The sequence below is a fragment of the Bemisia tabaci genome, chromosome 2, assembly GCF_918797505.1.
Source record: "Bemisia tabaci chromosome 2, PGI_BMITA_v3".
NCBI lineage: Eukaryota > Metazoa > Arthropoda > Insecta > Hemiptera > Aleyrodidae > Bemisia > Bemisia tabaci.
In genome coordinates, this window is record NC_092794.1 from 75,675,706 (window position 1) to 75,701,644 (window position 25,939).

Consider the following 25,939-nt stretch of genomic DNA (forward strand, 5'->3'; position numbering starts at 1 on the left):
GTGAAAATCTCAGCAAGTTCGTGATTTCCAGTGGAATTGATGCTTTATTTCGCTCCTCCCCCCCCCCCCCCAACCCGGCCACTGGCACTGAAGTGTGCCCCTGCCTACAAGTTGTAATAGTTTTTTCTTGTGTCTAACTGGAGGTATTTGTTTTCTAGATTACAGGCTAAGATGAACAGAATAGCGCAAAAAACAATAGCGAGACTGAGAGAATGCGTTCCTTCAATTGCGATTTTGGTATTCAAGACTAGCTTTTTATTTAATTTCTTTAAGAATACTATCCGGGATTTTCTTTTGAAATCTCCAATCGAAGGCTAGGGTTATTTTGTGTTTTACACCCCATACTAAATAAACTGTTGAAATCGTTCTCTATGTTTATGAAACATTTGAAAATGATCCATCATTTCAGTCAGAAATGGACCGCGTTTAACAGAAAGGAACTAAGCCACATCAGCTACATATACAGGCTAAGATGAACAGAATAGGTATAAAAATAGTAATTTATTGAGTGAATTGAAAGCAGTTACACAAGGATACACACAGGTTACACAAGGAGGTTGGGAGGTGGGATAAAAATTACCTCAATTCGATCTCGTAGTCACAGGGTGCTACATCAGCAAAAACATGTAACAAGAAACTTTTTATTTCTTTTTCGCACAATATTTGGAGCACAGTGGCCGGGTTGGGGGGGGGGGGGGAGGGGGAGGAGCGAAATAAAGCATCAATTCCACTGGAAATCACGAACTTGCTGAGATTTTCACGTACCTATAACGCAGATATATACGAAAGCTGGGTAGTAGAATGTTAATTTGCATTTAGGAAGGGGGAGGAGGGGCAACAGGATCGGTGGCAGACGCGTAGAGGATATGCGAACAGCGCAGGGGGCGCGCGCTCAGCGCGGGGCCAACTTTGACGAGCCATAGCTCGCGATCTAAACGTTTCCCCAAGATGCGGTTTTTTGCATCTTACAGGAAATTGAGTGTAGAATCTAAAAAACTGGTTTTTGTTTTAGTGGAGTCATTGCGCGGTGCCGAAACACGACAAAATTGAAAATTTTGTCCCCTAAAAAATTAAAAAATTGCTAAAAATTTGCATTAAATTTAACTTTTTTTCAATTTTCTTGGTATCAGCAGATAGATCTTTTTGAGATCTTTCATTTAAAAAAAAGTTCAACTCAATCAGATTTTTCGTTCAAAAGTTATAGGCAGTTGAAGGTTTTGTCTTTGACCCCCCCCCCCCCTCTCTGGGGGGGCCTAAGTCAAAATGACCGCCATATTTGAACGTCTCGCATGCTACTGTATCACTTCTGAAAAGATGGATCATATTTGATAGGGGGCCAAATCTAATGGGGGATGGAACAACCTCTTTTGAAATTATTTCATTGGAATCAGAACAAATGGAAATGTTTAACTTAAATCGACACCAAGAAATCCAAAATCGGCCCATCCGTGTCCAAAATACCGACGACCCCTACAGGTGGGGGACAGAGCCCCCTTTAAAAAAATTCAAGTTCGTTAAATTGACGTAAAAACTCGGAAAAAATGTGAATTCATGGGTAATTGACCCCAAGGAATCCAAATTTGAGGGTCCCGATGTCCTCAGAGACTTTTCTGATGGGGCACAAGGGGACTCTGAACTTTTAAATTTAACCGGTGTGGAGGTACCCCTGTGCCCCATCAGAAAAGTCTCTGAGGACAACGGGACACTCAAATTTGGATTTCTTGGGGTCGATTACCCGTGAATACACATTTTCCCGAGTCTCCACGTCACTTTAACTATTTTGAATTTCTTTGAAAGGGGCTCTGTCCCCCACCTTGAGCGGTCGGTATTTTGGAACCGAATGGGCCGATTTTGGATTTTTTGGTGTCGATTTAAGCTAAAAATTTCCATATGGTCTGATTCCAATGAAATAATTTCAAAGTTTTGACATTAACCCTGACTTTAGAAGTACCAAACCCCTCTTTTACCCCCCAAGGACCGCCAGGAGGGCTCTGGGACCATGAAATTCGGATTTCTTGGGTCGATTCCCTATTAGACCGCGCAATCCTGGACTTCGTAAGACCCAAAGTAACCGAAAAAAAGGCCTGGTGCGGTAGGTGTGGGCCACCCTGTATATGTAAATTAGAGTAACGCAGTGTTCCTTTGGATTTTTTCTCTTTTTTACCACGATTTGTTTAAGGGATTTTGCCATGTTCAAACCACATAGTTTGCATATATATTGCGTTTGCTGCCAATTTAAAGCTGCTTTAAAGAGATTTCTGAGGAACAAGAGGAACAAATTCCAACACTGCTTTAAGTACATACTCAAAAATATGTCTTTTAGTGTACCGTGCTATTTTTTCAGTGCTGTACTTTTCTGACAAGAAAGGCTTACTTCAGTTTCACTTACTTGCATTTTGATCCAAAAGAATATTGCTGGCAGTTGTCCCTAGACTAAAAATCAAACATGACATTTCATGGAGTGCACAAACTAGCAAATGTTGGCTAAAAAGGGTTTCCTGATTACAATCCTTGGCATTTTCTGGGTTAAAGTCTGGAAAAAAATATACGAAAATAAAATTCACTTAAAACTTATTTACTAATAAGAACAACCCTACAATATAGCAGAATTCAATGAAAAATTGAAAAAAGAAACTTCCAAGAAAACTTAATACATTGATTGTCATGCCAATGCATACGGACTGACAGTTACCGGACCAGTGAGGCTACAGAAACTTACAAAGAACATGCACAGGACACTGGTAATTTAGAAATCTCGATGGCATGACAGTTGTGTGCTCTCCAATGTACCATTGTAACAATCAATTATACTGCCGGCCAACAGATAGTTTTAAATCGATTTGTTATGAAAATGAAACTTTCTAATGGCCTATTCTCAGATAACTGGAGCTCAGAGGAGGATTTTTCAGGATTCCATACGTAATTTTTTCAATGGTGACGAGGGGACCCCCCATGGAAGTAGGACAAACTTCAAACTCTCACCCCTATTGGCACCCATGTGCGACTTCATACGCAGTTAATAGCATGAATTGAAAATAAAAAAGTACCAAAATTACTTTGAAAGATGTAGGAACTTACCAATGGTCAACATTTGTTTTGTAACAATGTGAGCTAACTCTTTACAAGCGGATGTCTGAGCTTTCTCGCCCAACATGCGACCTAGCGTGCTGCGAAGAATGAAACTGATACATTTGCGTGAATATACAGCATCGACGTGAGAAGAGGCAGCTTTCGGGTTGGCAACAACATCTAGTATATGATTCAGCAAACTACTTAAATTCCGTTCCAGCCATGTGCTCCCCAGAGTTTGAACGAACGACACATATGCCTGAAATAAAGGGTAATTAAATTGGTTGAATCAAGATAGCACAATTAGAACCAAAATGGTTTTCATGATAGATCGTAGTTTTGAGAGTATGATTGATGTGCTGCACGTTGCTGACAAGTTGACGCTTAAGATTGCGTAATTTTACATGACAGAGTAAAATTTTCTTTGATAACTATAATGGAGTCCAAGAAAGGCAATTTTGGGTAAACGGCTAAATTTAACAAACGGAATGAAAAAAATTGGCGACGAATTGCCGAAAAGTCATATCTTGTAGATACAAGAGTGCAAAAAAACTGTGCACACCTGCAGAGGCTCAATATAAAAAAAATGCTTGACATAGTCAGAAGTTCCTGGTAGTTTTCCAGATGGAATCAAATATCCTGATGTTTTCCCGTTTTTACTGACTGAAGGGACTCTAGTTGTCATGAAGTTCATCAATAGCACAAAGCCAAAAAATAAGCGATTCGGCCATGTAGAAGCCACACTCTTCGCGATTGGGAAAGCGTCATTAAGAAGGAATGCGGAAGCTAAATCAGGAGGGATGGCAGGGCAGAGGGGGGTTGAGAACAACATGCGGTAAGATGGGATGCCATTCATTTTGGAATAAGGGAGAAGAGATGAGCCTCTTGTCGTGTCAGTCATATTTAAAACAGACTCAACAGATGCAGGAGAAGGAAAGGATGCGGTATTCGAACCAGCAGACTGATTTTTGAAATTGACAGACATAGCGATGGAAAAAGAAAACATAGGGAGTATGGAGCGATCCTATTGGTTGAAATGGGTGGTTCCTATGGGCTTATGGGTCTATTGCCTCCCTACTTTGTCCATTGCAATCGTCGGCTTCCAAATAGGCTCCCTCCAAATCCCTTTTGTCTGCTATGTCGTAAGCTTTCCCTATCAAATTCAATTATCGGCCAGCAGTCAAGCCTATGATAGAGTGTCTGCAGACTGCAGGAAAAAATTCTTGGACTTTTCCAGGTTTTCTCTCACCAAAATAATTAAAACTTCCTAACTTCTCTCATTGAAAATTTGCATACATGGAACTGAAAATGAAATATTTTGGGCATGAATGTCACTGTAAATCATAAAAACATGCGAAACTTTTTCCTTCAGAAATTAATCATTCGGTAGAGCACTAAACACCAAACAATGTAAGCACCAAAGTACATACTTCCTCATTAAAATTTCTCAGGATTTTTTAAATTTTATCCCACCTAGTTATTTCCCTTTTTGGGTTTACCCTTAGGTTTTTCCCCCATCTAGTATAATGTACATAAATATACAGTTCTGACACCCCTCAAAAGTCTTTAATTTTAATGTATATGTTGTAGACAAATCCCGTAATTTGGACACATCGCGATCTGTCTAGACAAATCCAGAATTTGAAAAATAGATCGGGATTTGTCCAGACACATTGCGAAGTGGCCGGACACTTCGCGATCTGTCTTCCGACTCTTTGGACAAATCGGTAGAGCCGGTGAACCGGTGAATGGGTGAACCGGGGCGAGAAGTGCGTAAGAGAAAGAAGTGCGTGCCAGAAAGTACTGGCACGCCTCAAAATGCTGCTGATTCTCAGAACATTAATGAAGCGCCTGAAGATAATGATGCAGAAGCTACACAACCGTCAACCTCTCATGTGAACATTCAAAACTGGCATCAAAGAATAAAAAGGGCAAGATATAAAGCTAAATCTGGTCTAGAAAGTCAAGCAAAGAAGATGAAGTCCGCAAGTAAAAAAAAATTCCAACCCCTGACAGTTGGCCCTAACGTGAAAATTCCGGTTCCTTCTGTTGACCGAGGAAAAGTGGATGCTAGTAATGTAATTGGTGTGATCCTAAGTGTCAACGATGGTTTCTATAAAATTGGTACAAAGCAAGGCCAAATTAACTCTTTGTTCTCCCGTAACCTTTCGTATTTCTTTCGATATTACTTTTAACGATTTGTCCAAAGAGTCGGAAGACAGATCAAGAAGTGTCCGGCCACTTCGCGATGTGCCTGGACAAATCCCGATCTATTTTTCAAAGTCTGGATTTGTCTAAACGGCGCTAGACAAATCGCGATATGACTGGACAAATCGCGATTTGTCTAGACATATCGCGATGTGTCCAAATTACGGGATTTGTCTACAACATATATAATTAGTTTCCATCACCTTAGGCATATTGGCACAATATTTTAATTTTGGAGTTGTTGCTAATAATGATAAGAATCTACCATTCGCAAGGGATTCGAGCGGTAGAATCCACTGAAAAGTTGGGGAGGGGTCACTGATTAAACTCGATCACCTATAAACCCATATTGCTAAAACGTATAGTCTGGGTTTCTGCCTGCATGGGAAACACAAGCATCGCAGTTAGAAACAGTGCTCTGTGTTTCCTGTCCAGACAACAGCTCAGCTGAAAATTGCAAGGATGAGGCAAAATGATGCTCCTCAGTTCTCCTGTGAAAAGCAGGGTGTTTGTAAGGCCCTGATTGGCCCAGAGGATTGGGCCGCAAGAGAAAAGGGAAGCTAAAGCGACTCTACTCGCGATTTCCAGAAAATCTCTAAAATAAGTCTTGTCTTACCTCACCAGCAATCCTGGCCAGGCCGCGATCAGCCCGCCACGCCGTGAACTAAGCGAACTCGGCGCGGGAGCCGCGTGTAGGTTTGAGAGTGTGTTTCGAGTGTCTTTCTGATAGTATTTCATTTGTTGTTATTATTTAAAGTCTGGAAGAGAGGATTCCGTCGAAATTTTAGAATAAAAGTGTCCGTAGAAACCCTAGTAGCAACGCGTAGTTCGTTTCGTCAAAAGTGCCATACCTACCCTTCCTTCAGAAGAGCAGAGGAAGGCTCCTCGCCTTTCTGCGTATAAATAAATTTTATACTTCTTGGTCTTTTTGTCGCCCCTTTTGCTGCTTAGTGTTTTTTCGCCCGTTCCATACTTAATGTTACTTGTAAAAGTTTATAAAATAAAATTGTAGATATACGTCAAAATTTCACTTAGAACACGATTTGTCCGACGAAGATTACTGAAAATAATTCCCAATGAAGGTACCAACGTCTTTCTATGCATAAATTCAAACTTTCCCCTTTTAGAAGAAACAATAATCTACTCGAGTTAGATCACACGCTAAACATTACCAAAATAGCCTCTGCAGTAAGAAAATACGACAACCTCAATATCGACGCTGCAGCTCAGTTCCTGAATGTTGTTTACATTTTTAACACCTGGGAGGGAGATGAAAGCTGCTAATTGAGAGGCCTGCCAAAACTGTTGTAGTGCGCGATTTGATTCAAGCAGACAATTGTTTTTCTTGTGAATGGGAAATTCAAATTGTAACCAATGCTAAATAAAAAAGTTAATACCTTTGTTGGATGAGAATTTCAGTAATTTTCGTTTTACATGAAATTTTTAGGAAGAAACAGAAGTATATCAGAGTATTTCAATTCATACCTTGTCCAGGGGTCCATTCCTTTAAAATTATAGAATTATTCGATCCTCTATTCAATTTCTAGAGTATAACTCAGAAAAATGAACCTTAGAACCAGACTGTGACTCACTATAAGCTTGATTATGTGGATCATGTGTTCAGATTTCAAAATTCGAGATCTATCAGGATTCCGGTCTTTTTCATCAAACTTTACGATTTTTCCCTCATTGATCTGACCTGATGATATTCTCTGTTTTCCAGACCTGTAGTTACCCTGCTAAAAGCACCGAACTGTGCTTGATGTCCGGACGAAAACTTACAACAGTTGGAATGTTCAATCAAAGTATTTTGGCTCCTATATGGCAGAATCACCAAATTTTTTTGGGCTGATCTAATGATGACCTTTATGTTAACCTATTGAATATTAAGGTTTAATAATACATGAGTCACTTATGCTATTTTTCCAAAAAGCATGTTACTATATGGAAATAAAAGTGAGCGTCACGTTCATTTCTCGAAAGTTTTTTCGCCGGAAATTATGTGAAAAATTAAAGAATTTTGAGTCCGCAATAGGTCCAGAAATGAAAAGTTTGTGGGTTCAAAAAGATAAAAAGACCAAAACTTTATAAGTCTAAATTTGGAAAAATGCCAAACATGTATGGGTCCCCAAAAAATTAAAGATCAATTGATGCATCAAAGCCTTTGAAGATCACTCATATGATCAATACATCAAAATTTGATCAATTCTATCTACATATATCCAAAAATATGTAAATTTTTCCCCCCACATAAAAGAGATAGATGAATGTCAGGAGTCCTCACTTAGAAGGAAAAAAAAATGTTCTAGCTTGAAGCGGGTTACATACATGAGTTACGCCAACGCGAACTTCTCTGTTGACAGTTGAACTCCCTTTGATTATTTCTCCAGTGCCTTTTAGGAAACCAGTTCCTCCACGTAGGAATCCAGACATTAATAGATTGAGGGCATCATCCAAGGAAGTGGCCTTCACGTTTTTATTTTGAGAGCCTGGGTAATAAACCGAACTAAAGAATGAAGCACAAAGAGTTGGACCACCAAAAAAGGTGTATAATGAAATTTAACATACATGTAAAAATTTAATAACTTTCGTGACATAAATTTGCCGATCATATATTGAATTAAGTCTTGTTTCCGCTTCAGCAACACCAAAACTCGTCAAAAAACCGTAAGAGCAAGCATGGTGGGAAACGATGTCAACATGATTCCATCCGAGAACATCATCATTGCGATGCTGATTTTGGGCAAACTATTCGTTGTTGGAGAATCATCAAGATTCGTTTGGAGACCCGCACAAGATAATTGATCAAATAAAAACTGTAAAACTCACTTGCACGTAAAAATTAGTTAAATTGCGGACGCGTTTCGCCAGCTCGAAACTCCGGCATCCTCAGTGCGACTGGTTCCCTGGCCCGCGCCGCGGCGGTCACTATAATTTTCCTTCGCACCTCGCCTATTAATGGTCCTGAACAGGGGATTAATGATACCGCTCAGATTTTGGTTGAAATTTTTAGGGTGTTTAAAGATAAAGATATTTTCCCAAGTTGTTAGATCTTGCTTTTTATTAATTTCTTTAAGGATTGAAGGATTCGTGTTTACTTCATGGTTTTCTTTCCAAACATGTGCTGCCACTGCCGACCTTTCAATCTCTTTTTTCTTGATGCAATTTGAATGTTCTTTGCCCCTAATTTTCAGCGATCTAATCGTTTGACCGATATAGACCTTGTCGCAATTTTTACAGTCTATTTTATAAATGCCGGATTTCTCGCAGTCGTCTGTGTCCATATTGTCTATGTTTTCACTGAAACATTTTCCCACATTAAATTTGTTATATAAAGCCAAGGTGATATCATATTTTTTTAATATTCGCTCAAATTTCAATAAAAAAATTAAAAAAGAAAAGATCTTTATCTAAAAAATAAATATCTTTATCTTTGAACACCCTAAAAATTTCAACCACGATCTGAGCGGTATCAACAATCCCCTGTTCAGGACCGACAATAGGCGCATTCGGTGTTGATCATTCGAGCGGTGCGGTCGTGCTCTCGCCGGAGAAAAGTTAGCGAAAATTCGCGAATGTTTTGACTTTCGTATCGTGAACGTAAACGGGCAAAGTCCGCTCATCACGGTCGGTCAGCACGCGCAAGGGGCGGATTCCGTGCATAGCAGCGCGTAAACAAGTGCGGTGATATCTTATATCGAGTTCGCATCAACTAAGCAAACACAATGTTGCGTTATTGGAAAGACAGTCGGTTCATCGGCTGTGAAAAGGAAGACTGGCTCTCCCCAGAGCGAGTCCGTTGAAAACTCAAACACCTACAGCGATGCAAAATGCTGAAAATATAAACCCCTTTCAGAAGAGTTCGATTCTTTCAAGATTGCCTCCTGGGATACCAGGGGAAAGCAAGCCCGAGAATAATGCTGAAGCTGGCGCACAACCCCTTCCGGACAGTGATAGCGGTTCGAATAAGGGGGAGGTAAAGATCAAAAAAGTAGCACAAGCAATCCTAACCACAGACCCTGAAAAAGTCAAGGGAGACCCTGCACTAAATGAAACGAAAAAATTGTTTGTTCTGCAGTCGATTTCTGTTGTTAAGTCGCTGCACAGTGAAAATGTCCTTGCAAAGAATTTTATTCAAGAGCAAAAGGCCCTCATGGATAAAATACAAAGTGATAGTAAAGCGATGCTGGCCGAAATTAAGGAGATTAAACTAAATAAGCCGCAACCTCAAGTGGACGACGGCTCTAAAAATAAGGGGAAGACATTCACGGCTGTCAACAAGGAAATTCCCCAACAAAACAGCGGGAAATTTGGAGCCCTGCTGCTAGATGCGGAAACGGATGATGATTCTTCATCAGGTGACTGGCCGAACTACAATTCAGATCCGGTGTATCAAAACAACTGAAGGACGGCGGCAAAGAAAGTTAAAAAAATTACAAAGAGGAAAAGGAAGCAAGATAAATACAGCCCGGACTCCAAAGACGCCTCTGGAAGTGGAGCAGACGTCCAAGCTACACAGGATAAGTCGAACAACTCTAAGTCTAGAGATAAGTCTAATACGTCTAATCCTAATGATAGGTCCCCAAAAATTCTAATTCTACCACCCCCTCCCATTAAAGTGGTAGGAATTAAAGACCATCAGGCGATTAAGCGATTCCTCAAAGAAGCGTCTGATAAAGATGAGTATGTTCTAAAAATTTAGGTAGTGAAACCTGGAAAGTAAAACCCTCTAACGATGAAACTTTCAGAAATATCTCTGAAAAACTAAACGAAAGAGAATAACAATGGTATTCTCACTCCAATAAAAACACTCGCAACATCGAAGTTTTATGCAAAGGTCTCCCCCCCCCCTCCATACCTGAAGATGAAATTGTCTCTGATCTCCTTTCCAAAAATTTCAAAATTAAATCAGCCGTTTGCATGAGAAAAAGAGTCGAGAAACAACAGAAAAAAAATGAAAAAACAATTATCCCTATGGATGTTGATCCTCAATCTGCTACCCCCCCTCCCTTTCGGGCACAACATCTGAAAATCAAACCACAAATGCTAAACCTAACAAGGAATTCGAACTCATAAGAATACTAGTTCATCAACTTGATTTTGACCATTCAGAATCAATAGAAAACATCTATAAGATCAAAGCAATTGCTTTTACTATTGTTCAAATAGAGCCAATGAAGATAGATAATAAGATAGTTCCACAGAGCAAAAAATGCCAGTGTTTTTCGCATACTGCCAACTTTGGCAGAAAAAATCCACGGTGTGTCAAAGGCGCAGGCAAACATTTATCTCCTGAGTGTCCTTTTAAAGGTCGGATCTTAAATCCAAAATGCGTAAATTGTGGAGCGATCGGTCATCCCGCGAGTTATCGCGGATGACCCTTTGCGAAAGAATTCCAAGTTGCCCGAAAAAAGCAACTCCAAGCTAAGAAAAATTCCCCTGATCAAAAAAGTTTTCCGAAACTAGGGAGAAATATAGCAACTCATGCTCCTCCAAAGAAATTAGATAGGACTTTTGCTCACGCATTATCAGGCAATACAGCTAATCTGGCGACACAGGGCGCAGGAGACAGTTCTGCTGCTCTGATCGGTGTCTTATTACAAACAATAGAAACTTTGAACGCTCAGCTCAGAGTTCTCACCGAGAAAGTGAGTAAACTTTAAGTTAACCAGAAAAGATAAATAATTTCATTCTCCCAAAATAGGTGACAATGATTCATTTGACAACCCTTTAATACCTTCACAGGAAATCGAAGAAATGAGTGATTTACTGAATTTGAATAATCGTGATTCATCTACTACTGACTCTCTGTATAAAAATGTAAATGAAAATGTCTTCTTGCCTTGCGTTAAAAATGACTCATTACTTGTTCCAGAGCAGGATGATGAGTGTATAGATTACGATGATGTGGTGCGATTGCAACCACGACCAAGCAACAACAAATCATTAAATTTCATAGCTTGGAACTGTGGCGGTCTGACCCGAGTGAAGGCCGAGGAATTCAATGTCAGGCTAAGGGATTTCAATGTGGACATAGCCCTCCTGTCGGAGACCTGGTTCACCACAAACGATTACAAAAGGTACTTTGCAGGTTACAGGATGTACAATGCTCTTCATCCGGCTAATAAGCACAGGGGTGGTTCATCCATCCTTATAAAAGAAAATATAAAACATAATTTAATCAAGATCATTGAAACCCCTGTTTTTCAAGTTGTTGTCATCAGCATACATACTGAGATAGGAAACTTCAACGTGGCATCATTGTACACTCATCCTCACAATGTTATCTCATCTGTCGAATACTCTGAATTTCTTGGTAAGCTGGGATCCTCATATCTTGTGGGAGGCGATTTTAACACAAAGAGTCCCTATTGGGGTTCTAGAGCAACCAACCCTAAAGGAGATTCACTTTATGAAGCCGTCAAATCAGTTGACGGAAATTTTATTTCTCCGGGCAAACCTACAAATTATCCCTATGATCAAAATCATCAACCCGATATAATAGACTTCTTTATTTTAAAAATTTAGAACTTATAGATAAGACCACATGTGACATTTTATCACCCCCAAAAAGTGGGCACGCAAGAGTAATTTTATCCATATTTACCAACCCCTTTCTGGCTGACCGTCCCCCAACCATCTACTCAAAAAGAACAATTTGGAACTCATTCAGAGAAGAATTAGACAGTTTAATCTTAAACAACGTTAAAATCGCCACCCCAGAGGACATTGATAAAGAGACTGAGCTGCTGGTGGAGCAAATCGTGTCTTGTGCCAAAAACAACACTCCAGTCGCCATTAACAACGCAAGGCCATACGCCATACCTAGACATCTTTTGAGATTAATCCGTTTGAAAAGATAAGCCCAAAGATCCTTTAATAAAACACAGGATCCAACCGACAGCACACATTTTAATAGATTAAACAAACTGGTCAAAAAACACACCCAGGAATTCCTGAATAAAAAATTTGAGAAATTCATTCAATCCTTATCGGCAAAGGCAGATAAGGATTACTCACTATGAGCTGCCACTAAATATCTAAAAAGACCCAAACAGCTCAAATTTCCAATTAAAAAGTCCGATGGGTCATGGGCCAATTCGGACTTTGAAAAAGCTGAAGTGTTGGCAGATCATTTTGAGACGGTTTTTCTGCCTCATAATGATATAGAATCAATACCTACAGTAGATAAAAACTTCTCCAGCAGTTCCGAGTCGGGACCTCAAGAACAATGATCTGTGTCCACATTGAAACCCCAAAAAGTCAAGAAAATACCACCAATTAAAATCAAATCAATTTCTCCATCAGAGATAATAAAAGAGATCAAAGGCAAAATCAAAGCCAAAAAAGCCCCTGGCTTTGATAGAATCTCAGGATTAATTCTTAAAAATCTACCTAACCGCGCAGTAATGAAATTGGTTGCCACTTTTAATGCGATAATTTGGTGTAAATACATTCCAGAGCAATGGAAAAAAGCTGAAATTTTCGTTCTTTTAAAACCAGACAAGAATCTAACAGATGCAGCCTCATACAGATCGATTTCGTTGTTGCCGGTTATAGGTAAACTTTGTGAAAGATTATATATTAAAAGGTTAAATGAAATAGTTAAAAAAAAAACTTAATAATTGGCGCGCAATTTGGCTTTAGAGCGCAGCACTCTACCATTGATCAGTTACACAGAGTGACAAAATTTATAGAGGACTCCCTCGAAAATGAAGAATTTTGTGTGGTGGTTTTCCTAGACGTAGCGACAGAGTCTGGCACGAGCGTCTCATTGAAAAACTTTATAAAATGCTTCCATGTAACCTTGTGGAGCTTCTACCTTCCTTTCTAAATGGTAAACAGTTTAGAATTCTTTATGAGAACACTACGTTAGGTTTCAGACAGATAAGGGCGGGAGTTCCACAGGGTCCCTGTCTTTCCCCTCTTTTCTATTCCCTTTTCACCACGGACATCCCAGTCTGGGAGAGGGGGGAAACTGGGAGTTTATGCTGATGATACCCTCGTGCTAGCCTCGTCCAAGAGCTACAGAGAGGCACGTCATAATGTCCAATCTCATCTTAATAAGATAAACAGATGGACAATTAAAAACAAAACAAAACTAAATGCTTCTAAATCTGTTGAAGTCGTTTTCACGAATAGACCTTTCACCCACATTCCTCTTATGTTAGGTGAAAACAAAATCCCTTTCGATAAAGTTTCTAAATATTTAGGTCTACACTTGGATTCGAAGCTCAAATGGGGTACACACAAAAAGAAAAAGGTTGCTCAATTGCACCTGAAAGAGCCTCGCCAAAAAGTGGTGTTTTTTAGCCCCTTTTTTTATACCCGAGTTGGTCAACCGGACAGCGCTCAAATGAAAGCCTATGGTAAGGCAAACATCCATGCAAAGTTTCAACTTGAAGTGACCCCTGGTTTAGGCTGTACAGCGTTGCCAATTTTCCAGTTTCATGTGCTAAAATCAAGGATATTGGACTATTAGTCCGGTGCATAAGTAGACTATTATACCCAAGTTGGTCAACGGGACAGGGCTCAAACGAAAGCATATGGTAAGGCAAACTTCCAGGAAAACTTTCAACTAGAAGTGAAACCTCGTTTAGGCTGTACAGCGTTGCCAATTATCCATTTTTATGCGCTAAACTCACGAAATACTGAATCGTCATGGTTCAACAGACTATTATACCCGAGTTGGTCAACGACACAAGGCTCAAACGAAAGCTTCCGGTAAGGCAAACTTCTGGGAAAAGTTTCAACTTGAAGTGAAACCTCGTTTAGGCTGTACAGCGTTGCCAATTTTCCATTTTTATGCGCTAAACTCACGAAATACTGAATCGTCATGGTTCAACAGACTATTATACCCGAGTTGGTCAACGAGACAAGGCTCAAACGAAAGCTTATGGTAAGGCAAACTTCCGGGAAAAGGTTCAACTTGAAGTGAAACCTCGTTTAGGCTGTACAGCGTTGCCAATTTTCCATTTTTATGCGCTAAACTCACGAAATACTGAATCATCATGGTTCAACAGACTATTATACCCGAGTTGGTCAACGACACAAGGCTCAAACGAAAGCTTATGGTAAGGCAAACTTCTGGGAAAAGTTTCAACTTGAAGTGAAACCTCGTTTAGGCTGTACAGCGTCGCCAATTTTCCATTTTTATGCGCTAAACTCACGAAATACTGAATCATCATGGTTCAACAGACTATTATACCCGAGTTGGTCAACGACACAAGGCTCAAACGAAAGCTTATGGTAAGGCAAACTTCTGGGAAAAGTTTCAACTTGAAGTGAAACCTCGTTTAGGCTGTACAGCGTCGCCAATTTTCCATTTTTATGCGCTAAACTCACGAAATACTGAATCATCATGGTTCAACAGACTATTATACCCGAGTTGGTCAACGAGACAGGGCTCAAAAGAAAGCCTTTGGTAAGGCAAACTTCCAGGAAAAGTTTCAACTTGAAGTGAAACCTCGTTTAGGCTGTACAGCGTTGCCAATTTTCCATTTTTATGCGCTAAACTCACGAAATACTGAATCGTCATGGTTCAACAGACTATTATACCCGAGTTGGTCAACGACACAAGGCTCAAACGAAAGCTTATGGTAAGGCAAACTTCTGGGAAAAGTTTCAACTTGAAGTGAAACCTCGTTTAGGCTGTACAGCGTTGCCAATTTTCCATTTTTATGCGCTAAACGCACGAAATACTGAAGCATTGCGTTCGGAATTCAATTTTCTCCGTCTGTAGCGTTCATTTACTATCGAGTCGTAATGTTTAGCTCATACTCATCAAAGTTACAGCCCATGAAGGTACGTTTTCCCCCAAAAATCTCGGAAAACCCCTAATTTTATGTTAAAAAAATTAATAATAAATTGGCAACACTGCTTCGAAAAGTTTACGATGGCCTTTAGTTGCGCTTCTATTCGATCTCAGGGTAGTATTCAGCTCGTAGACCGATGAACTAGTTTGTTTAATTATGATGCATTGGACTATTAGTCCCGAATTTCTTCATTTTGGCATATAAAAATGGAAAATTGGCAACGCTGTACAGCCTAAACGAGGTTTCACTTCAAGTTGAACCTTTTCCCGGAAGTTTGCCTTACCATAAGCTTTCGTTTGAGCCTTGTCTCGTTGACCAACTCGGGTATACTAGTCTGTTGAACCATGATGATTCAGTATTTCGTGAGTTTAGAGCATAAAAATGGAAAATTGGCAACGCTGTACAGCCTAAACGAGGTTTCACTTCAAGTTGAACCTTTTCCCGGAAGTTTGCCTTACCATAAGCTTTCGTTTGAGCCTTGTCTCGTTGACCAACTCGGGTATAATAGTCTGTTGAACCATGATGATTCAGTATTTCGTGAGTTTAGAGCATAAAAATGGAAAATTGGCAACGCTGTACAGCCTAAACGAGGTTTCACTTCAAGTTGAAACTTTTCCTGGAAGTTTGCCTTACCATAAGCTTTCGTTTGAGCCTTGTCTCGTTGACCAACTCGGGTATAATAGTCTGTTGAACCATGATGATTCAGTATTTTGTGAGTTTAGCGCATAAAAATGGAAAATTGGCAACGCTGTACAGCCTAAACGAGGTTTCACTTCAAGTTGAAACTTTTCCCAAAAGTTTGCCTTACCGGAAGCTTTCGTTTGAGCCTTGTGTCGTTGACCAACTCGGGTATAATAGTCTGTTGAACGATGACGATTCAGTATTTCGTGAGTTTAGCGCATAAAAATGGAAAATTGGCAACGCTGTACAGCCTAAACGAGGTTTCACTTCAAGTTGAAACTTTTCCTAGAAGTTTGCCTTACCATAAACTTTCGTTTGAGCCCTGTCCCGATGACCAACTTGGGTATAATAGTCTACTTATGCACCGGACTAATAGTCCAATATCCTTGATTTTAGCACATGAAACTGGAAAATTGGCAACGCTCTACAGCCTAAACCAGGGGTCACTTCAAGTTGAAACTTTGCATGAAAGTTTGCCTTACCATAGGCTTTCATTTGAGCGCCGTCCGGTTCACCAACTCGGGTATAAAAAAAAGGGGCTAAACTTGGCGAGGCTCTTTGCCAATATGCAGTGGCTTTTAGGCCGCAAATCACGGTTATCCCTTAAATTGCTCCTCTACAAATCAATGTTGAGGGCAGTTTGGAGTTATGGCTGCCAATTGTGGGGTTGTGCAGCCAAGTCAAATCTCGACAAGATCGAAGTTATACAAATGAAAATTCTAAGAAACATAGTTACAGCGGGATGATATGAGAGAAACGCAGATATTCGCGCTGACCTCAACATTTACTCGGTAGAGGACTATATCACTAAGATGTACAACTCTTACGAAGCCCGACTTCATCGGCACCTAACCCAGAAGCACTTGCTGCATTAGGAGGTTAAAGCGTCGCAAAGCCCACGAGCTTGGAATTTAGGGGTTTACAAAATTTTTTCTTTTAAAGAAAATGTTCAGTAAAACGTGCCTCCCTGTTAGGGTGTCCCACTTTGAGGGTCACCTCCGAATTTTGATGATGGTACCCTCTAAATCGTTGACCCCACTTATAAAAATAAGATTGCACTAAAAAAAAAAATTCTAAGAAAATTTTGAAGGGTTGCGCACGGCCAAAAACCACCCCCCGGAATAGGGCAAAATGCAGAATTTTGCCCATTTTGACGATTTTTTTTAACAACATTGTAATTGAGCTAGAACTCTGAAAATTTCACGGTAAGAGCATATGATGAGGTACTTTAAAGAAAAATTTTTGTTCATGTCATTATGCGTTTTCATTTTTTGCTAAAAATCCTCAAAATCGGCTAAAAACGCGATGAATTTCAAGATTTCGTATTTTTGTCTTATGACGATTTTTTCAGCTGACAAAGTTAAATTAAACATGAAACGTACCATTAATTGCATCTTGATAGGTACTCACTTTGACCAAAATTCATACTTCACTTTATTAACCCCTCCCCCTCCCCCCTTATTTTTAACCGTAAATTCAGCGTTATTCAAGTCGCGATAGGTGCATGGGCTTTTTTTTTTTCCCATTAAAGATCACATTTGTATTCATATTCTTATGTTTTAAATGTCGACGCAATGTTTCATTAAAGTGGTACTTACTTATGAAAAATGGGAGAGCATGATGTGGAATTTTTTTTTAAAAATAAAAATAAATTGTATTTTTGAAAAAAAAATTAATTTTACTAAATTAAGTGGAAACGGAGCCAAGCGCCAAACAATTAGAAACAACATCATTCCTTTCTTCCAAAATACTGTAGCAGAAGCTCGGGAGGAAAAGAAAAAAACTGACTGAATATACTTCAGAAAAACGAGGTTGGTCTTCCAAAAAGTAGTGGCAAGGTGCCTAAACAGTAGAGGAAATGCATGATTTCTTTCTCTTTGAATACTTAACAACTGACGCCTCAGCGATAACAACAGGACAGTTCATCCCTCTGTTTTCGAAACTGCATGTGGCTATTTTTCGGCATCAATTTGATCCAACAGAAAGTGATTCGAAAGGCCTTCAAAAAGTTTGCTTATTCAATTTAAGATGTTTAATCATCATTGCTGGTACCTACAAATCTCAGCGTCCCATAATTGCCCTACAAGATGATTTGTAATTTACAAAAAAATTAAGTTACTTAGTATACTTCAGAACTACTACTACCTAGAATACTTCAGAAAAACGAGTTTAGTCTTCCAAAAATAACTGGCAAGGTTATAGTGCAAGGCAAAAGGTGGCAAAAAATAGTTGAGAAATGCATTATTCCTTTCTTTTTATGTACCTGATAATGTTAGGTGGAAGTTTCATCAAAGAAGATTCAATAACTATTCATGTGATGCAATTTCTTCATTATTTTGTTGTTATGAAATCAACCATATGATAGGATGAAAATATGTGTAATTCGGTGTCATTTTTCACTAGTTTATTGAGATAATTATCATTGCTCTATTTAGTTACGAAAGTTTTAACCATTTTTCTTTTCATGCTATTAGAAATGAATTAATCAAAAACAGATAGAGGCCCCAACCTGTCACTAAGATAACTGTAATGTCTTGAAAAAGTGGCCAATGTAGCCTCTGATACTCTCTTATCAACACTACTGTACGGAAGCAACTTTTTTGTAAATTACAAATCATCTTGTAGGGCAATTATTGGACGCTGAGATTTGTAGGTACCAGCAATGATTTAACATCTTAAATTGAATAGGCAAACTTTTTGAAGGCCTTTCGAATCACTTTCTGTTGGATCAAATTGATGCCGAAAAATAGCCACATGCAGTTTCGAAAACAGAGGGATGAACTGTCCTGTTGTTATCGCTGAGGCGTCAGTTGTTAAGTATTCAAAGAGAAAGAAATCATGCATTTCCTCTACTGTTTAGGCACCTTGCCACTACTTTTTGGAAGACCAACCTCGTTTTTCTGAAGTATATTCAGTCAGTTTTTTTCTTTTCCTCCCGAGCTTCTGCTACAGTATTTTGGAAGAAAGGAATGATGTTGTTTCTAATTGTTTGGCGCTTGGCTCCGTTTCCACTTAATTTAGTAAAATTAATTTTTTTTTCAAAAATACAATTTATTTTTATTTTTAAAAAAAAATTCCACATCATGCTCTCCCATTTTTCATAAGTAAGTACCACTTTAATGAAACATTGCGTCGACATTTAAAACGTAAGAATATGAATACAAATGTGATCTTTAATGGGAAAAAAAAAAAAGCCCATGCACCTATCGCGACTTGAATAACGCTGAATTTTTCGGTTAAAAATAAGGGGGGAGGGGGAGGAGTTAATAAAGTGAAGTATGAATTTTGGTCAAAGGGAGTACCTATCAAGATGCAATTAATGGTACGTTTCATGTTTAATTTAACTTTGTCAGCTGAAAAAATCGTCATAAGACAAAAATACGAAATCTTGAAATTCATCGCGTTTTTAGCCGATTTTGAGGATTTTTAGCAAAAAATGAAAACGCATGATGACATGAACAAAAATTTTTCTTTAAAGTACCTTATCATATGCTCTTATTGTGAAATTTTTAGAGTTCTAGCTCAATTACAATGTTGTTAAAAAAATCGTCAAAATGGGAAAAATTCTGCATTTTGCCCTATTCCGGGGGGTGGTTTTTGGCCGTGCGCAACCCTTCAAAATTTTCTTAGAATTTTTTTTTTAGTGCAATCTTATTTTTATAAGTGGGGTCAACGATTTAGAGGGTACCATCATCAAAATTTGGAGGTGACCCTCAAAGTGGGACACCCTACTCCCTGTGCTATTTGGACATAATCGGAGGTTCTTTGAACTTTGACCGGGTTCGGTTGTCCACAGTTATGGTTACAGTAAAAAGACATTTTTTATTTTAGTAATAATTATGTCTTTAATTTTTCTCCTCAATCTACAGAGGCAGTATTTTCTTTGTTACAAATTGTCAACCTAATTAAGTATTTTCTTATTGTTCAAACAAGCTTTTTAAAGACACTAGAGTGTCTAAAAGTGATCTTTGTACTTTAATTTGGTGCAAAATAAAGAAAAATAAAAAAAAAATCAAGAGGCGAGGTGCAAAGGAAAATTATAGCGACCGCCGCGCCGCGGGCCAGGGAACTAGTCGCGCTGAGGATGCCGGAGTTGCGAGCCGGCGAAACGCGTCCGCAATTTAACTAATTTTTACGTGCAAGTGAGTTTTTCAATTTTTATTTGGAGAATCATACCGAAGTTGCTAAGGCCACCGTTTACAGCCAATACCACATCAAGCAAGACATGACGAGCTTTGAGAATATTTGACACCTTTGAAGGGTGGCTCAACGAAGATGAGCTATGGTGAATCTCCAGACAAAGGTTTAGGCCCAATCGAAAGGTTTCAGTAAAGTTGTCCCACAAAATCTGATTTTTCAAAACCTTAAGCCTAGGGAAAAACATCCAGCTGAAATCAACCAAATCAGTCTAAGCCCTTTTGCTTGCGATGTCACTTTGTGATGTGTCTCCCCGATTCATGGTGTTTTCCACAGACCCATGATGGCTAATAGCAATGAAATGATAGTGGTTCTCAAAACTGCGCCTGCAGGCAGTTACTTTTGGTCACTGGGAATCAAGTTTGCAAAGAGAGATGTAAAAAAATCTAACATGGATCAACTAACCATCTCGTAAAGTGTTACATATCTTTCATAAGGATGATTGTAATTGATTTAAAGCATTTGTATTGGAACAAAAAATGTTAAAAGAGAAAACTAACGCTTAAAATCAGTTTGCGTCCCTCTCTCTAGGCAAGTGTGCTTGCTCGCAACTTACAAGGGGAGGTTACCGATTGTCCTCCTCAGATCAGATTCAAATTTGGCAGAGTGGAGAAATATAGGAACACCTTCTTTTTTTTTTTTTTTTCTTTTTCTGCGCCAATGCCCAGCTGTTTTTGAGTTATGAATTTTTGAAGTTGCCGCTTTTTCGTGTAAGCAACGCGCTCAAGTTGAGCCTACTGTGCACGCACCTTTTAATACGATCAACGTGCAAAATGTGAGCCGCTTGGCCTCGCAGCAGCGCACTTGCCTACAGTACCGGAGGTCCAGGGTTCGATCCTTGTCCTGGCGATCTTTTTTTACAATTGATTATTTTGTTTTTTTTACTGCTTCATCACAACAAATTGTAAGTCACCTTCTAAATATTATGATGCTAATTATTTTTTTAGGTATTTGTTTTAAATGATTGTTTGACAAAAAAGAAAAGAAATAATTAGCATCATAATTTTTACAAGGTGACTTACAATTTTTTGTGATGAAGCAATTGAAAAACAAAATAATCAATGGTACAAAGAGATCTCCAGGACAAGGATCGACCCCTGGACCTCCAGTACCATAGGCACGTACGCTGCCGCCAGGCCAACCAGCTCACATTTTCCGTGTGGCACTCGGATCCATTAAAAGGTGCGCGCACAATAGGCTCAACTTGAGCGCGTTGCTGACACAAAAAAATGGCAACTTCGAAAATTCATAACTCAAAATCGGCTGGGCATTGGCACAAAAAAAAACAAGCAGTAACTCCAGCGCACTGCCGCTGAAGAGCGACTCTGGGCCGCTCATATCCAAGACATATATAAACTACTAGCCGTGTTCAGCTCGCTGTGCGAGCTGTCACGCCTAGCCGGGGAGTGGCCCTGGACCCCCAGTTCCTCGCTTCGCGATGAACTTGCCACTTGTTTCGCGAGCCGCCCCTCATAGCTATTAACTTTTAAAAGAACGAATTTACTTTTTTTAACGAAGTATGGTGAATAGTGGCGAATGTGTTATCTTCGTCCTCATCCACAATTAGCAGACTTAGCATTTTAAGCCACGGCCGCCATCTTCGATATTGAGATTTTGAAAATCTGACCAAAAATTCGAGTTTGCTGTTGAAAAATACATCCGAATACCGAGTTTCACGAAAATCGATCGAACAGGAGCCGACTTAGCATTTTAGGCCACGGCCGCCATCTTGGATTTTGAAATTTAGAAAATCTGACCTAAAATTCGAGTTTCCCGTTGAAAAATATCTCCGGATTCCGAGTTTTACGAAAATCGAGTGAACAGGAGCCGACTTAGCATTTTAGGTCACGACCGCCATCTTTGATTTTGAAATTTTGAAAATCTGACCAAAAATTTGAGTTCCCTGTTGAAAAATGCTTCCGGATACCGAGTTTCATGAAAATCGAGTGAACAGGAGCCGACTTAGCATTTTAGGCATTAATACACAACAACGCCACTAGGGACGAATCCGTCCATGAAGTAGTAAGACTAGGAGGCTCCAAACACGGCATTCTTCCAAAAAAGCGCGAAAACTTGTCGTTTTGAAAATTCAGATTTTAAACGTTAAGTACATTTTTTTCAATACGAGATTAAAGCACAGACAAGTTTTGAATTATCGACAGTATCACCATGATTCCAAAAATACACTACACAACATATCATTCGCTCAGGAGAAAACAATGAATTAAAATAAAATCATGGCAAGGTCCACAGCCGAAAATGGCGACGATTCCCACGTACCAACGCGCGCTCTAACCAATGGTAGATGTACCATTGGTAACATCCACTGCAGAGACCGACCGGAATAGCAGCTCTAGGTGCTAGCATCAGAGCCGCTAAAAAAAAAAATAGGGGTCTTATAATTCCCTATTCTACCTTTCTGCGAAATTTGAACCCGATCTGAGGAGGACAATCGATAGCCTCCCCTTCTTAGAAAACCGCTCATAGAAGTGGTAAATTTGAAAGGCGCAATAAGTACTACTCAAATTAAGTAGTTAAGAAGGGATTTTAAAAATTTTTTATGTGTTTCGCCTGTATTTTGTGCAATTTTACCCACAAAAGGAGTACTCAGTAGGCTGTATCTTTTGTCAGCAACGAATCCTTTTCATGGTCCAAAAACCTCGTGTGGAAGATTGTTCATAGATTTTTTTAGGACACACCAAGGATGAGGTTAGGAAGATGCGAAATGATGTCTTAATTACAGAATGCAGGACCACAATTTTTACGATCACAAGAAAGTAGACTCCATCTTAAATAAGACGTGAATATTGTGTACAATTACATTATTTTAGTCCAAAACACATCCAAAATCTTAAAGTATGGCTAGAATAAACATGCTCACATCATCACAGGAACCTTAATACAAAGAATCGATTTTTTACGAAAATGGAGGTCTAATAACTTCAAGCAGCACTAAAAAGTTTCAAATTCCTAACACCTAAAATAAACGAGGAAAAAGCCTAGTAGGGGCGGTCTGGATCAAACTGAAAAGTCGTTGAATGATGGTCTAGGTGAATGAAAAAAAAAACTGGAGTACAGTCTTTCTGTTGCTATAATTTTTTTCTGAAGGATAAGGTGGACTTAATTGTATGATCAAGGTGATAAGGATATCATCCATCAGCTTTTTCAAAATAAATACTTGAACTTACTAGACTGATTATTATTCGGAAGTTGTGTGGTTGCAATTAAAGTTCCGAGAAGCTTCGCCACATTACACCGTACCTCATAACTGGAGCCGTCAAACGCCCGGAAACATAAACTCGTCAGATTTTCCAGCTCAACAGTGTACATGAATGGTGCATGCTTAAGCATTTCTAGTAAACACTTGAAAAAAAGAAGAAATTTTAACTGTAATCGTACCAAAATAAATATTCCTCAATTAATAAAGGTGTTCCAAACAGAAAAAGGAATTTTTTATGAATCGATTCTTTTGGCCAAAATATAGTTTTTTCATTCTACCACATTTTTCCTTTACGCCGTTATAGAAACATTGAAACCCTCCTAAGATAAATCAAATTTTTCAAACAGCTACACTAGTTATACATACCAATTTTAATGAGATTTGGTGAATTACCGTTGCCAAAATACATGGAAAACAATTAATTTCCCAGGAATTTGAGAGGATTGTAGACCCTGCAAAAAACACTTGGGGAAAAAATTTCATCAGAGAAAAAAATCTCCAGTTAAAATTAGGTGAAGTTCTAAGTCTAAAAGTATTTTGACCCATAGAGCACCCTCCTGTAGTTTGGTGTATTAACCTCAAATCATCCTGCATTACATGGTTAGGATAGGGCTTCGTCTTGTTTTGTCAAATTAACTTAGTTTCAATGCAGTTCAACACGGCTTTGTCTAAGACTGGCACAGAGCTTGAGAAAAATAAAGCGCTAATGTTACATATATGCAATTTCATCTCCATTGTTACATACCAATGATGTTCCCTCAGAATTTTAAACAGAGATAGGTATTACTGTTTTACCTTCAACCTCAGGTGCTATGAAATACATGCCTCTGAAATGTTGAGAGGAATGAGCATTTCTAGGGGGATAAAATTGATTGAGTAGCGGAAGCACAATTTTTTCATAGCCTAAAGACTTCATTGTGTCATAAAAAGTCAGCTTGTGTATTCCTGTGAATTATGAAGTAAAAGCTGATTAATGTAGCTTTCATACTGTTGTGACTGAAGTTGTTATTCGTACTAAACATAATCTAATACACCAAGATAATTGAAAAAGGTTCAGTATGACATTTACAAATGTTCGAGCTTGAAAAATCTGACTTGGCCATCAACTTTTGGACAATATTGAATTTGCTGAGCTTATAGAGGAGGGAAATGTTCATTTTCCATGAAAACGATTACAGATTGGTCATAACTTGCAAGCAGAAGGTTGCGAAGTTTACTTCCAATGTTACTGGGACCTCACAGCCTTGAGTTAGAGAGTAAAACGCAACTAAAAATTTTGGGAGGGTTTTTTTTCTACACAATATCGAAAAATCGCCGTGAAAATGCGAATTTTTCACCAAATGAGCTCAACAAGGTCTCATTAGAAAGCTGATGAATTAAGGTACAAGGTCTCATTAGAAAGCTGATGAATTAAGGTACAAGGTCCTGCAATCCATACCTCCATAGCTGTAATAGTTTGCTCAGAGCAGGCCCACTCTCAGTTTTTTTTGGGACAGCCTTAGTTCATGCGGAATTATTTATTTCCATCAGAATGTTGTCATACACATTTGTAAATGTCATAGTGAACCCTTTTCAATCATCTTGGTGTATTAGATTATGTTTAGTACGAATAACAACTTCAGTCACAACAGTATGAAAGCTACATTAATCAGCTTTTACTTCATAATTCACAGGAATACTTTTTTTTTATTAGGTTGACTTATGCAATAAGAGTATGAAAACTTTTGCGTTCATGACAAACCTTGGAAGCAGCACTACGCACTGCCATAACCCTATCTGCTAAACAGGAGCGGGCAGCCTTGAAGATTTCACGATGTACATTCGATATTGCATTGCCCATACCACAACAAACCTGCAAGAAACGGAAAATAAGTAGAGACATATTCTTTTCGGCAAAGCTATGATAAACTGAAAAGAAAACTTAATTTTTGTGGAATATGTATGATCTCATGAGAGTAAAATTGAAACTTTGAAGGCATTCTCGTGCTGATTGATTGCAAAAAGGATCTCAAAAAATGCCCCCCTTAAAATATTGGTGATATTCACACCATTGATAGAGGGCTACTCTAATAGGTTTTGAAGATAACCCTCACACAGTTCTCACCCACCCCTCACTCACTTGCAGCCAAAATAAGGCATTGGTTTCTACCATAGAGAATGCATTGCATTAAAACTTCTCACTGCCAATGCCCAGCAGGGTCTCAAAACTCATCTAAAGGAACAACTGACCTTTACAGGGTGTCTAGCAAATTTTTCTTTTCATTCTCCCTGACTTTCAAGATTTTCCCTGACCTATTGAATTTTCTTTCTCCCTGACTTTCCATGACCTTTTACCAAGATTTGCTTTCAGTCTGTACGATGTTTTACACTCTTCAAAGCAATGGATTACAATTCCAGAATAAAAACCTTTCTGCGGTTTTCGGGTGTCATCGGAGACTCTCGTAAAAAAGATTCTTTTCTTTCTTCCACTCTTACATCATAATTTGTACCTAATAGTAATGCTTTGGAAGATCTTTGCTTGTTACTTCAAAAAACCTTATAGAAATTTGCAAATTCGAGAATTAAATAAATAGAGGAAGAAATAGTACACTTCCAGAGGTGTCGCGGACGCTTTGGCGTCGTGGACGCTTCAAAAGGCGTTGCGGACACTTCCACAGGCGTCGCGGACACTAAAGGAGGCGTCGCGGACGCTAAAGGAGGCGTCGCAGACGCTAGTCCCTTTATACCCAGAGTTACGACAACTCACTTT

At 39.0% G+C, this 25,939-nt stretch overlaps 1 protein-coding gene across 1 annotated transcript in view; it reads right to left on the reverse strand.

Annotated features, from left to right (window-relative positions):
• LOC109039674 (HEAT repeat-containing protein 5B) overlaps positions 1–25,939 on the reverse strand; it is a gene marked incomplete at its 5' end in the record, with an annotated part of 181,965 nt that overhangs the window by 142,136 nt on the left and 13,890 nt on the right. The window contains 5 exon segments of the mRNA XM_072296271.1: positions 2,390–2,533; positions 3,079–3,328; positions 7,606–7,766; positions 23,159–23,333; positions 24,932–25,042. Coding sequence (XP_072152372.1) covers positions 2,390–2,533; positions 3,079–3,328; positions 7,606–7,766; positions 23,159–23,333; positions 24,932–25,042 — 841 coding nt within the window.